Source organism: Cibotium barometz, chromosome 25, assembly GCF_041138505.1.
Source record: "Cibotium barometz isolate CiBa-2024 chromosome 25, ASM4113850v1, whole genome shotgun sequence".
NCBI lineage: Eukaryota > Viridiplantae > Streptophyta > Polypodiopsida > Cyatheales > Cibotiaceae > Cibotium > Cibotium barometz.
In genome coordinates, this window is record NC_141070.1 from 38,495,705 (window position 1) to 38,509,689 (window position 13,985).

Consider the following 13,985-nt stretch of genomic DNA (forward strand, 5'->3'; position numbering starts at 1 on the left):
GAGACAAACAGATATGTGTCAATGCAATGCAGCTATATTAGATGAATGAATGATGTTACAATGAGATCCAAATGGATCTGTACTGCCGAATATGCTGCCTATATGCTGAATATGCTGAATAAACTGCTGTCCACTCTTTCCCTTGTCTCCTGGAAGGAAACGCTGAAGGGAGGCTTTGGGAACAGATGCTGAATGCTGATGGGATGATGAAACGCAGACCTGTTGGGCTGAACTGGCTGCGTTTGCTGATGATGATGGCTGATGGAGATGCGTTAACTGACTGCTGCTGATGATGATATGCTGAAACGCATGATGATCCAGAGGAGGCTGCGTTTGCTGATTATGCTGCTGAGGATGATATGCTGAAACGCCAGATGATCCAGATGAGGATGCGCTTCACTCTGATGAGCCTGTATGCTGAATGGATGAGGCGCCTGAATATATATGGGTGAGAGGCTGCTGGTCGGCCAGATGGGATGCCCACGACTGGATAATAGCATAAATGCTAGTCGGCCAAGGTGGTAAGGTACGTAGTGTACGGTACGGTATCAGTACGTACGGAACGTACTTCTGTACGGAACAAATTTTAAGGTACGTAAACAGTACGTACCATTTGTAAACAGTCCTAGAAACCTGAATATTTTGTAGACATAGCAACCAAAATACTTAAAATAAAGAGACTGAACCTCATTACTTAAAGTTTAAATCAATTATCAGTTACCAAGCCCATTACACAATACCTCATGTTAACATTAAACAGTCATAGTGATATAAGCAAGAACCATGAAAGTCATAGATAATAAAAGAGAGTACAAATATCATGTCTACAGCTGCCAGCACATGTCCTGGTCCACAAGTGCAAAAAGCAAAACAATGAAACACTACACAGTTGTCTAGACTCTAGAGTCTAGACGCAAGAGTCTCAAATCTCATCATCAGATGAAGATGATGAGTCTTCTGAAGAGAGCATGCCTCCATCATTGATACCATTGCCCTCTTCATCGAACTCTGGCTCAGTAGCAACAAGCTCCAGTGCATCCTCATCATGTGCCTCGGGAATCTGAGTGTGAATGAGTTCGACAGCCTCATTTGCACGCCTCTGCTGGGTGCGACGAACTGGAAGCTTTTCCCTGCGAATGCTCTCTCGTCTCGCAGAGCCTGGATCTGGAGCTGCCGGGCGTAGAGGAATGCTGAGAGATCGTGCACGTGAGCGGGTCACACAACGATCCACGCTCTCAAGCTCTCTATGTAAAGCTCTCAAAATCTCCTCTTGCTCATCTCTAATCTGCCGATCCACAAGCTCCGGGCTGGGTTCATCTACCATTTTGAGTAGTGTTGGATCAACCTGTTTAAACATGCCACAAATTGCATATTGGACAATGGACATCCATTGAACTACAAAAAAATTTCTACTTCTAAGTTCTTATTGAGTCCAAATTTCAATGTATACCTGCTTCGGTGACCCCAAAGCATGGTAGCTTCGCACGAGCCTCATGTTAGCTCTGCAATACACCAACTTCTCTAATTGAGAAGTACTAAGGCGATTCCGAATCTTAGTGTGTATAAGGGAGTATGAGCTCCAGTTCCGCTCACATGCTCCAGCCGAGCAATCCTGTGCAAAAATGAGTGCAATGCGAGCAAATTTGTAAATCTTTCAATGCTAAAACATCAATCTTCATTTCCGAAGATTATACTTTAGAGATTAATTACAAGTTACCTGAGATAGAACACGAAGAGCAACTCGTGAAAGGTTGGGAAGACCAACCCTTCCATAAGAGTGCCACCATGTCAAAGGGAATTTCATGGCTTCCTTCCTCAATGACACAGGTCTCGCAAATGAAGCACCAATACCACTCATGTAAGTGGTGAACTCTCTATCAATCTGAAGTTGCTCCTCCTCTGAGAACATCCTTCCCACATACTCTGACTGCTTCATGCTCAAAGCAGTATTATTCCATAGCTCTGGCGACCTGTAGAGAGGATGGAGCATGGCAGCCATCGCATGGATGGGACGGCTCATGAATGTCCACCGTTTGTCTACAATGTCCAGGATCTCACCTCGGCTGAAAATGAGAGATTGAACATACATGTCTTAGGTTATAGTGCTAAGAGAATCGAGAATCGAGAAGTCATAAAAATCAAAGAAAGAGGAAGAAATTAGAACTATTGCTTACCGTTGAGCAGTCATCATGGAGCACTGAGCAACATGGTCTTTCATTTGCATAAACAAATGAAAGACCAGCCCCAAAGTTGAGCCCTCCATGTCTGTAAGTCGGAGAAGGACATACACGGGCTTAAGTGCAACTGAAAGGCTATGAACTTGCTGCCAAAAATCATCATCCAGGATCTGCCTCTGCAAATATTTTGTACGCTCATCCTCTGAATTATGCATCTGTCGCCACCTTGGATCCACAACTGTTGATGATAGTGAATCTCTTATCTTGTAGAGCCTATCCAAGACCAAGAACATGTAGGCAAACCTGGTCTTGGATGGTCTCACCATATCCAAAGGGCTATGGCTCCGAAAGATGGCAAGAGCCTGATGCTTCTTGCGGAAGAAGGTGGTGATCTTTACAGCATCTGCAACAATGGGCTGCACCCAAACAAGCTTCCCAATGTCTTCCATAAGTAAATCAAGACAATGGGCAGCACATGGAGTCCACACTATATGTGGAAACTCTGCCTCGACCATTTGACCCATTGCCTTGCAGTTAGAGGTGTTGTCGGTCACCACCTGCACAACATTGTCCTCCCCAACCTCAAGGATAGCGTGTCGAATGTGGCCATAAATGAACTCCCCTGTGATCCTGTCGCCTGCTCTCCCTGCATCCACGGCACGCAAGAAATAGGTGCCCAAGCAAGATGACACAAGGATATTGATTATGTGCCTCTTGCGAATGTCTGCCCACCCATCTGAAATAATAGTGCATCCAAACTCCTGCCAACCTGCTTTCACAGGTGTGAGCGCCTTGTCTATCAAGGCCTTCTGCTCATCCAACATGGATGTACGCATCTTCGTATACTGAAGACCTGTCCATGTCTCAGTAGGCCCTACCTGCGCAATTGCTTTCACCATTCTTTTCCATTGGTCTGTCCTTAACACATTGAAGGATATATTACACTCAATAAGAGTGCGACAAATCTCCATTTCTGCCACCCTTTGCCGCTCTTTTACCCAAGCTTGTGATGAGATACAAGAACGCAGAGTGGATTGCTTTGATGCCTCCCCTGTACCTCTCGCATCTTGTGGCAGGAGGTCCTCATCATCAGCAATACGTGCCCTCTTCCTGCCTGTGGTGGATTGGGCTGAAGCCGAAAGACTTTCACCCTCATCTACTGTACCTGAACCTGTAACATCTCCAATAAAAGCATCATGGAGAGCATCTTGCGTACTTTCACCACCTCTAACACTGCTTGCACCACCCATTGCAGGACAATTCTCCGCAATCAATTGGTCCCTCACAGCTTGTGGTATTTTATCACATGGACCACATTGATTGGTGCACCCGATACCTGTCATGTGCTTGATGACGCGAGTTATGGTGCTAGTGTACTGCTCCCCGCAATACTTGCATGCCCATAGCCGAGTACCTGACCCTTGCTGAGAAGGGGTGTTCACAACCCTCAGGACATTGGTGTGGATTGCCCAGTTCGGGTTGGTCTTGCGCGGCATGATGAAGCCTGGGCGTGAGAGAGAGCGAAGAAGAGCGAAGAAGCTACTCTGCAGAGTTTTGCAGGTACACACGATTGTGCAAGTATTCACATGGACCCAAAAAATTTTCGCTTAATGCCCAAAATCTGGTCGCTTATCCGCAAGCGCATGGTCGCCACACACGTATCGCCACGCCACGCCACTTATTATTATTTTTTTTAAAAAACCGTACGGATCCGTACAGTACGGTACTGTACCGTACCATACGGCTGTACCGTACTGTACGGATCCGTACGTACGTACGGAATCAACCTTGTAGTCGGCTGGCCCAAAACTGCTATTAAAAAGCATAAAATGCCTGAATAATGCCTGATAAATGCTGGTAAAATGCCTGATGATATCTGTGATGCTAATATGATGCCATGTCACTGTACACCTGACTGGTGTACACGTGACTGTTAGAAGTCATCTCCTGTCTATTTGTATACACCAGGGCCTCTGTTGTGGGTGTGCCCGCCCGTATATCATTTTTCCACACTCCCCGTATTTTTTCCCTATTTTTCCCATTTTTTTCTAGTGGCTGGAGGGCTGCCAGTTGATGCCAGGAGCACTCTGAAGCTGGCCGACTGCATCTGTAGCAGTCGTGGGCTGTCTGAGTGCTGGCCGACTTGTTCTGTGCAAGCGTGGGGCACCAGATGCTGGCCGACTGCTAATATCAGCAGTCGTGGACATTTATTCAGTCGTGGGCCTCTTCTAGAGCTGGCCGACTTCCCTCATGGGCTTGTATATATTCCCCCCCATCCTCCTCCACTTTCTCATTCAGTTATCTCCGGGATCTTGTGTATAGAGAAGAGTTTACACACATCTCTCTGTGTTTCTTGTGCTGATTATTTTCTGCAGTCTACTTGCTCTTGTCTACCCAAGTTTGGATATCATTTCCGTTGCATATTCTGACATGGTATCAGAGCCCTAGGCTCTAGCAGATCTTGGGCGTTTTTCTGAGCAAGAGGGGGAGCAACAGGTTGCTGATCGGTGGACTGTTTCGGGCTGAACGGGAAGTGAAGGTGCAAGAGGAAGGCGGGCAGAGGGGCTGGACAGCCACTTGCATATATTCTGATTTTCAGATTTTTCCCACCCACCCACCCTTTCAGGTTACTCTCCGAGATGGCGGATTTACTCGAGATGGCAGAGAAGCACGTGAAGAGTCCGACTCTTCCCACGTTCCCAGTGGATCGGTAGTTGGACGGGTCCAATTATGGCATCTGGAAGGTCATGATGGAGTCAGTTCTGGAGTCATATGATCTTGCTGATTTTATTATCAAAGGGGTGCCAAGGCCGGAAGCTGAGGAAGGGGAGGTTTTATCGATGAGGAAGGACCGAGAGGCACAGGCACAAATGTGGGACCGTGTCAACGCCAGGGTCCGGTCATTTATATTCCTCAATTGCACACCACAGGTGATCAACCATGTGAAGCACATGACGCTGGCGAGAGGCATATGGGAGCACTTGGCTTCTTTGTACAACAGGGTGTCACCCATGAAGCGGATATCCTTGGAAGTGTAGATGCGGGTTATGAACCCTGCAAAGTCTTCGACGATGCGGGAACACATTAACAAGCTGCAGGCCCTTCAGCAGGAAGTCCTTCAAGCTGGGAAAGAGATATCGTCCGAAGATATGGCCATCACGTTACTTTCTCACTTGCCTGGTCAGTATTCCACTTTCTATTCCTCGTTGATCACGAGTGGCAGGCTCAGCACCATTACTTGGGAGGAGCTTGTGCCAATGGTCTTGGACCAGGAGGAACGTTTTACGAACCCTCCTCACGGCGGAGGTTCGGAGGCCTTAACTGGCCAACGGTCGAAAGGCCGTAATACCAACAAGGGCAAAGGGAAGGCGTCACCAGATAAGTCTTCCGAGAAGAAGCCTGATCCAGAACGAGAGAAGCTGAAGGCCGAAAGATCTTGCAATGATTGTGGCGAGAAAGGCCACTACTGGAGGAAGTGCCCTAAGCGGACAGGGAAGAGTGCTGAGTCCTCAGCCTCAGCTGCGAAGACTCCGGCATTTGTGCACTTGGAGATGGTGGACTCTGATGATTCATCGTCTTCGAGCGAGGAGGCAGTTGGCTTCACCGCAAAGGATACTCGGGAATGGATTCTCGACAGTGGTGCTTCCAGGCACATGACTCCATCCCGTGACTTCTTCCTGGATCTGAAGCGGCAGTCAGGTCGTATCTTTATTGGTGATAACTCCACTATTCCGATTCATAGTGAGGGCCGGATGGAGATCATTCCCGACGGCAAGGGGGGCAAGCATGCTTCCCGTGTTCTTTATGTCCCTGCTCTGGGCTTTCATCTTTTGTCAGTGCATGAGGTATGCAAGACTGGCTTTCGGGTGGAATTTGAGGAGCATTCAGTTGCTCTAAGGGACCGTGAGACAGGCAAAGTTGTCTGGGAAGGCGGTGTGGAGAACGGTATCTACAAACTCTCTGCACTCTCCTCACTGACAGGCTCTCAGGTCGGAGACTTGTGGCACTTTCGTTTTGGCCACTTAAATGTGGATGCTTTGCGGCGCGCCTTCCGGGACCAGATGGTGGTTGGCTTGCCAGATGTTGGTAGTAGGCAAGGACGCTGCAGTTCTTGCATACGTGGTAAGCAGCACAGGGAATCCTTTCCGAAGCAGGCTTCCAGGCGGGCTTCGAAACCTTTGGAGTTGATTCACACTGACTTGTGTGGACCACAGCAGATACCATCCTTGGGAGGATCTCTCTACTTCATGCTGCTTGTTGATGATTGTACCAGATTCACGTGGGTCTACTTTCTTTCACAGAAGGACTAGGCTTTTGCTCGGTTCAAGGATTGGCACGTGATGGTGGAGAAAGAGTCTGGATTTCAGGTCAAGACTCTCAGGGCTGACAAAGGAGGGGAATTCTCCTCGATTGTATTCTTTCGGTTTTGTGCAGATCATGGCATCAAGAGGGAATTGGCCAATACCGGATCGCCTTCAGAGAATGGAGTTGTTGAACGTAAGAACAGGACTGTGGTGGAGATGGCGAGGACCATGCTGGAGCATCGAGATCTTCCTCGTCCACTTTGGGGTGAGGCTGTGGCGACAGCTGTCCATACCATTAACCGCTCTCCGACGACTTCTGTACCCCATATGACTCCATTTGAGGCATGTTTTGGCAGGAAACCCGATGTCTCGCACTTCCGTGTCTTTGGGAGTGACGCGTATGTACATATTCCGAAGAAGCAGAGGGGGAAGCTTGACTCCAAGTCCCGCAAGCTGGTATTTGTGGGGTATAACTCTCTTTCCAAGGGATACAGGTTGTATGATCCAGAGAGGAACGAGATTGTTGTCAGCCGGGATGTGGTCTTTGACGAGCATGTTCCAGCATCCACTGTCGAGGAGCCGCCACTTCTTGGAGATCCAGAGTCTGATGATGATTCCCAGTCTACCACTCCAGTTGATCCACCTTAGTCATCACAGGAGGTTGAGCCCGCAGCTGGAGTTGAGCCCCCGCGACCACAGGAGGCTCCACGATCTGTTCGAGTACCTAGGTGGTTGATGGACACCCTTCGGGAGTCAGGTGTCACGGAGCTACCCTCCGAGTGGACCACAGAGGACGGCCCTCGAAGATCACATCGAGTTCGAGATAAAAGCAACACGGCGGAGCTTCTTCAGGTGAACTGTGCTCTTATGTCTCGTATCATACGGGATAAAGAGCCCACTTCCGTAAAGGAAGCCCTTTCACAGGATACTTGGAGGGAAGCCATGCAGGTGGAACTTGACGCCATCGAGAAGAACAACACTTGGGAGTTGGTACCGAGTCCGTCGAAGCGGTCAGTCATTGGTGTCAAATGGGTCTTTAAGACCAAGTACGCGGCTGATGGGTCGGTGGACAAACACAAAGCCAGGCTCGTGGCTAAGGGTTATGCTCAGCGGCCAGGCATCGACTACGAGGATACCTTTGCACCGACAGCGCGGATGACCACGATTCGGACCGTTCTTGCCCTTGCTTCTTCTCAGAGGTGGCCCGTGTACCAGATGGATGTAAAATCGGCGTTCCTTAATGGTGACCTGCAGGAGGAGGTGTACGTTGAGCAGCCTCCAGGCTTCATTGTTCCAGGATCGGAAAGGATGGTTTACAGGTTACGTAAGGCCTTGTATGGTCTTAAGCAGGCTCCGCGGGCTTGGAATCAGAAGATTGATTCCTTCTTTATTCGGACTGGATTCCAGAGATCGGTTGCAGATCCGAACCTGTATCTCTTTTGGGAACGCGGCATGGTCACACTCATCATCCTTTATGTGGATGATCTCATTCTCACCGGCGGTCATGTGGAGCACATTGGAGTGACGAAGGCTGCCTTGTCAAAGGAGTTTGAGATGACCGACTTAGGCTTACTTCACTTCTTCTTGGGATTGGAGATCTGGCAAACCCAGAGGGGGTTTTTCGTCTCTCAGCAGCGGTATGTTCATGAGTTGCTTGAGGCCTTTGGGATGGAGAACTGCAAGCCTATTACTTCGCCGATGGACCGGAACACAAAGTTAACCGTTACAGATCCTTGTGAGCCAGTTGATGCCTCGCAGTACCGGAAGTTGGTTGGTTCATTGATCTGGTTGCTGAACACCAGATTGGACTTGAGCTTGTGCCGTGTCTTGCCTATGGGACTATCACTTCATAGGGAGGCTCGTGCTTGGATCTGGATCTGTGTCTTGCCTATGGGACTGTCACTCCATAGGAAGACCGAGATTTATACTTTTTGTCGTGCCATTATTGTGCATGACAGAAATGTTTAGTACTTGTTCCATGAACGGGAGACATGTCCATGATACTGTTTGCACATGCATTCATGTTTGCATGCTTGGAATTGTCTTCGCGTGACTTGTATTTTTGTGTTTGCCTGTTTGACGTGCCACTTACTGAGAGCGGGGACGCCTGCCAGTGAGTCGTGAAGTTTGCTCTGTCTTCTGATGAGTTTTGTTGCGTGTGAACAGGTGGTAAGTGTATTGCATTTGTTTATTTCATAGCATTCTTTTTAACCTTTGTTTTTATAAGGTTGCAGTTTCACACTCATTAATGAGTGGGCACTTTTCCCAATATCTCATGGTGCCTTTAGAAGGGTGGGCACCCATTTTGGGCACCAACGAATGGACCATGGTGGGGAGAGAACTCCTCTCTTAATCTTGTGTGTGGGGGTGGGTGCATGGCCACCTACCCACCCCCCTTGGGAACATTGGAGCTGGCCGCTTCCATGCAATCAAGGTGGGCCGGCCAGCTGTTGGTCGTGGGCCCCTCCATGCAAATCAGGAGTGATCCTCCTCTTGTATATAGGCGGCTGTGCATGGCCACCTTCTGGCATCTGGCCGCCAAGCGACCTCTGCATGGTTTACCCGCAAGACGGCTGCACCCAAGTTCTGATTTTCGACGCTAGCCCACAGGCGCCGAGTTTGCTTTCTCTTGCGCACAGCTCTCCTTTCATCTTGCTCTGCAGGTGGCTGCGCATAGGCCACCATCCTCTTGCCTTACATGTGACTGTGCCCAAGGCCTCCCATCCCTCTCGCTTTACAGGCGGCTGTACAACTTGTAGGCGGCTGTGTAGATTCCATCTCTCCTTGCTTTACAAGTGGGCGCACACTGGCGACTGCAACTAGACGGTTGTGCCCAGGCTGCTGCACACAGGTTCTTCTTTCTCCCTTGCCTTGCAGGCGGCTGCATACAGGCTTCACAACAGGCGAATATTTCATCCCATACTACGGGGCAGTTGCTGGTTCTCCATCCTATGTCTCAAGCTGGCAGCAACAGCATTAATAAAGACTTCTCTTTTCATATGTGGGTGCCTAGTACTACTGAAGGCCATATCCATTATTTTACAAGGTAATTGGATTGAGATTCAAGCAAAGGTCTTTGGTGTAAATCTTACAAGGGATACTCTCTGCTACTAACACCTGTTCGGTGCCGGGTAGTCCAAGCTTCTGGAGAACCACGGTCCATGGGTGCTGAGATCGGGAGAGCGAGGCGTTAGTACGGGAGCGCCTGTTTGTGCGTGGTCCTAGACATAGTTGATTCCGTACGTCATACGGCTGAAACCGTACGTACTTGTCGTACCGTACGGTACCGTACAGATTCGTACGATACCGTACGAAAATGATTTTTTTTTGGGGGGGGGGGGGGGGGGGTTTACTTGGGCTGCGTGGAGCAATTTCAGTCGTCTAGAGAGCCATTCATCGCCCTTTGCAGCCTATAGGGAGCTGTTTGTCAGGAGCATGTGCACTTGCCATTGCCATATTAGGCAAGCGATCATATTGCTTGATGAGGAGGAGGAGGCAATCTTCATGGAGCTCTATAGTGAGCTTGTGGCAGCAGATACTCGCAGCACCAGGAGTCAGCATGGACGGGGCCGAGCAGTTGGAGTTCATAGGCCTCCGCCTTCGACATCGGCAAAGGGTGGCCTTCGCACATATGTGAGGCGGGGATCCTCGAGCTCCAATCCCCGCATTCATGATGATATTCCATTGCCCCCTCATGATGATACCCCACTGCCTAGAGAGCCCTTGTTTGATGATGATGGCAACCTACTTAGCGAGAATGATCCCCAGAGTGTCTCGTCCACCTTCGAAGAGTCCTCTTCAGAGAACTCTCTTGATGGACACTCTAGTAGTGATGATGTTGATCATCATGCAGATGTTGGTGATGATGTAGACTTTTGATATGTTATAGCTCTCTAGGCATTGGGCATCTATCTCCTTCTAGCCCATCGATGATGTATTGTAGTATGTAGTATCATGTATGTACGCATGTTGGCGGTCGCCCATGCCATGAGTTTTTGGCCTATCCTTTTGTAGCAATTTTATACTCTAATGGCATGATGACATTATGTTCATGGTTCTACTATTTTGTAACTTCTTGTCTACAATTTTTAAGTTTAGGAAGTATTAAAAAAAAAAAACAACGTACCAATATCGTACTGTACCTCAAAAAAGTTTAAGGTACCAATTAGTACCGTATTTTATCGTACCGTACCGTATCGTACCTTTCGTACTAACTAACCATGGTCCTGGAACACCAGTGGGGCGCTCTCTGCGGATTCCAGTGAAGGCACGGGACCGTAGAGACTAGACTTCTTCAAGTGGATCGTTCTCCTTCGAACGTCTACTTCAAGTCTCTTGTTTGGTAACTGTATTCATTTCAATTGTACATGGACATCATCTGGTTCATTGAACCCATGGAGCATTGTATCACTTAAATACTCCCAATAATATATCATATATTGAGGGGGAGGTCGGCCCGTTCTGGCCCCAGTGCTGGTGTCCATTGATCATCATTTCATTTCATTTCAGTTTTCAGTTGTTATTGAGTTGTCCATTTATATTGTGATATTTAAGTTGTGCTATTACGCGTGTGGGTGTCTAACGGAGTCTATTCCCACTTGACGGGATTGGTTTCAACTGCCACTAGCACCCGAGCGATTGGAGCTCAAGTTAAACCGATCCCACAAGGTTAACCCCTTATTCTAGGGCAAAGAGAAGGCTGTGCCAAATCTGCAAACTAGTGGAGAGCCACCTAAAAGGTACCAAAACCAAGCCAAAAATGAACCAAAAGGTGTAAATAAGCCATCTGAGAAGCGTAAGCAAACTATGGTCTTATTGTTGAGTAGAAAGAGTAGTATATGCGCGAGGGCAAAAACTGAACATATTGCAAAAGCATGCCTAAACAGGAAGAAGCGTGATAATGCGAATGCATCGAGCCCAACGTGATAATGGTTCCCAATATGTAGGGGAACATATCACAGCATGGCAAAGGTAGGAATGTATGCAAAGCTTGAGGATAGCTCAAGGATCAGCCCGCTTTGTTTATGTTTGACGATTGTGCAACTCAAAACTTTATCTCTACACAAATGGCAGCTACTTTGGGTATTGAGGTAGAGGACATGGGTCCTCAAATAGAAGTAGGGGCTGCCTTTGTTGGTAAAGAAGTGCAGGTTACTTCAATCATTGGCAAGTTGCGCCTACACATTCAAGGTTATTTGGATCATGAAAAATTTCTTGTAGTAGCTTTGAATGGCTCAGGTGTATTGCTTGGTAAGCCTTGGCGCACACGCATTGCTCCGCACAAGGTCAACAAGACCTACAAGATCACCTTCATGCATAGAGGCCGAGAGCATGTGATTGATGCTACCAAAGAGGGTGATACTATCCCCATTGTATCTCATGTACAAATTAAGAAAGTAATGATAAAGAGTGCTTCTGCCTACTTGATCTTTTTACGAGATCATGTTGAAGAAACTAATGTGCATATAAACATCCTTAGTAATGATAGGCTGAAATTTTTGCAAGAGTACAATGATTGTATTGTTGATGAATTACGAGTTACCATATAGAAAACTGCAGTGTATTGTGCACACATTGGTGAACCAAGGTTGTTAGGCTGGCATAAATTTGTGGCTGCCACACTTTTTATGGTTCCCCTAGATCACTTTTCAAACCAGTGTTTTATTTTTAATGTGTCTACAGGCAGCAGCATGGGTGGTCCTTGGAGTGGTGGCTATCATCAGGCTCAACTTTGATTACCTTTTGGTGGTGGGAGTTTGTCTGGCTCTCAGTATTGCAAACATTATCGGCTTCACAAGATGCAAGAAAGGTACTTGGATAGATGCGAAACATGTTCTCTCTCTCTCTCTCTCTCTCTCTCTCTCTCAAAGATTATGCGGAAGTGGGTGCTGAAGGGGCACACTATGCAACCAAAATTTTGAGGAAGGCACATGTGTGGATCTAGCCACCATCCGATGTAGCCAAACATTCTTTGTGTATTCATTAGTGTTGACATCATGTATTGCTTAGAAATGGGATGGTGTGCATCGCCCAATTTCCTATGCTAGTAGACAGGATGACACCAACAAAATGTTGGAAAGGTATTATTCAGTTTTGCATGCACCAAGTTTTGACTCTCCCTCTCTCTCTCCGGTCCCCCCGCTGCCTGTGTGCAAGCTGGGTAGTGATCTATGACCTATGCATTGGATCTCTGTTCAGGAGATCAGAGGCTCCAGTCCCATTCCTAGCTCTTTGGTGTCATCGATTGGATCATATATGGTGTGCAGCTTTGTGTGCGTGCCTGTGTCCTATCATGATTGTCTATGCATTTGGCTCCCTATTGGAAGATTGGCAAATCTAGTCCTGCTTGTTGCACTTAAGGGCTGTTGTAGGGATCATGTGGTCGGCTGGCTCACCTCTGATGCCAAAAGATTCATCAACATTATCATCTCTTTCTCATGTGCTCCCCTCCCTTTGTGCCCATGATGCTTCTTGTCCAGTATATTTCGTGACAGGAGTGATATATGAACATGGGGTGCACAGAAAAATTATTTCTCCATGCTGCTTTTTTCCTTTCTCATTTTAGAGAGGAGTCTGTTTTAGTTTTAGAGAAGCACACGGTCTTTATTCCTTGATCATTAAATTCTTGGATATCTGACTTTCTTAGTCTGTTTTGCAGATGCCAAAAAACAGATTCAAGCCTTTGCATCTCAAACTGTTGCGTCACACTTGGCATCTACCCTTCAATCAGCATTCAGTGTTGTCTGAGCGTCTCCTTGTGTGGATGTCTTTTGTTCAGCTTGAGCACCGAGAAAAGAAAGCATGTTATGGTTTCTCAAACTGAAAGCTAGATGGTGTGGCAGCTTAGTGCTCGTGAGAAACTTCTCAAGAAAATTTTATATACATCACGTATTTTAGTACCAGTGGAAATTCAGTGTACTTCGAAGAGGAAGGACTAAAAGGTTACTGTCTGCCAGCGTGCATCATTCTCCCCCACCACAATAAACATTAAGAGAAATATTTTTGGCATTAGCTGCATGGACTGTAGATTTGCAGCTTTTTGGTGGGCCTCTTGTACATTAGAAAGAAGATTTTATTTGGGTATTTTTATTGCTTCACTCCTTCAAGTTTCTACTCTTTGGCTGAAAGGCCCAGGGAGGCCTGACGGCTCTTATGAAAGATCAATTAGATGACGATCGAAAATACTTATGACGATCTAAAAGACTTTTGATCTGTGAAAAGTGACCTTGCTTCTCTATAAGGTGGACATGGGCACATGGCAATTGCATTAAACAAATCTTCTTTCTTTTTTTTTTTCCGAGAAAAGATCCTTTCATTAGTTATGTAAAAAACGCCCGTAGGGCTACAAAAGAGAACTCTCTTGCTCCTAACAGAGAGAAGAGCAGTGAATACATCATGGCAGCCCGGGAGACTCTCCCTAGGTGCTGCAAAATACAAGCATCAGTCTAAAGAACTGAGCGGCTAAATCATACAATAGGGGGGGGGGGGGAGAGCCAAACAGGTG

At 47.3% G+C, this 13,985-nt stretch overlaps 2 protein-coding genes across 3 annotated transcripts in view; one reads left to right on the forward strand and one right to left on the reverse strand.

Annotated features, from left to right (window-relative positions):
- Positions 1-13,694, forward strand: part of LOC147624546 (Golgi apparatus membrane protein-like protein ECHIDNA) — a 53,683-nt gene extending 39,989 nt beyond the window's left edge. Inside the window, exons 5-6 of one of the 2 annotated variants that reach the window (XM_086819563.1) lie at positions 12,164-12,290; positions 13,140-13,694. In XM_086819563.1, the coding sequence (XP_086675689.1) occupies positions 12,164-12,290; positions 13,140-13,228 (216 nt within the window). In that variant the 3' untranslated portion in view covers positions 13,229-13,694. The remainder of the gene's footprint in view (positions 1-12,163; positions 12,291-13,139) is intronic. The other variant, XM_086819564.1, reaches the window with a different exon arrangement.
- LOC147624547 (uncharacterized) lies at positions 742-3,760 on the reverse strand. The gene is made up of 4 exons (XM_086819562.1): positions 2,175-3,760; positions 1,718-2,063; positions 1,451-1,612; positions 742-1,345 (listed from the first exon to the last, which is right to left on the reverse strand). The coding sequence occupies exons 1-4, from the start codon at positions 3,671-3,673 to the stop codon at positions 923-925; spliced, it is 2,430 nt and encodes an 809-aa protein (XP_086675688.1). The 5' UTR covers positions 3,674-3,760; the 3' UTR covers positions 742-922.
- Positions 13,695-13,985: the final 291 nt, after the last annotated feature.

What these genes read in the sequence shown, in the direction of transcription:
- LOC147624547 (XM_086819562.1), bottom strand. Translation starts at nt 3,673, where the DNA reads ATGCCGCGCAAGACCAACCCGAACTGGGCAATCCACACCAATGTCCTG. An exon ending in TCCATGATGACTGCTCAACG is followed by an intron (nt 2,064 to 2,174) that starts GTAAGCAATAGT and finishes TCTCATTTTCAG; the next exon opens with CCGAGGTGAGATCCTGGACA. An exon ending in CTTTGGGGTCACCGAAGCAG is followed by an intron (nt 1,346 to 1,450) that starts GTATACATTGAA and finishes ATGTTTAAACAG; the next exon opens with GTTGATCCAACACTACTCAA.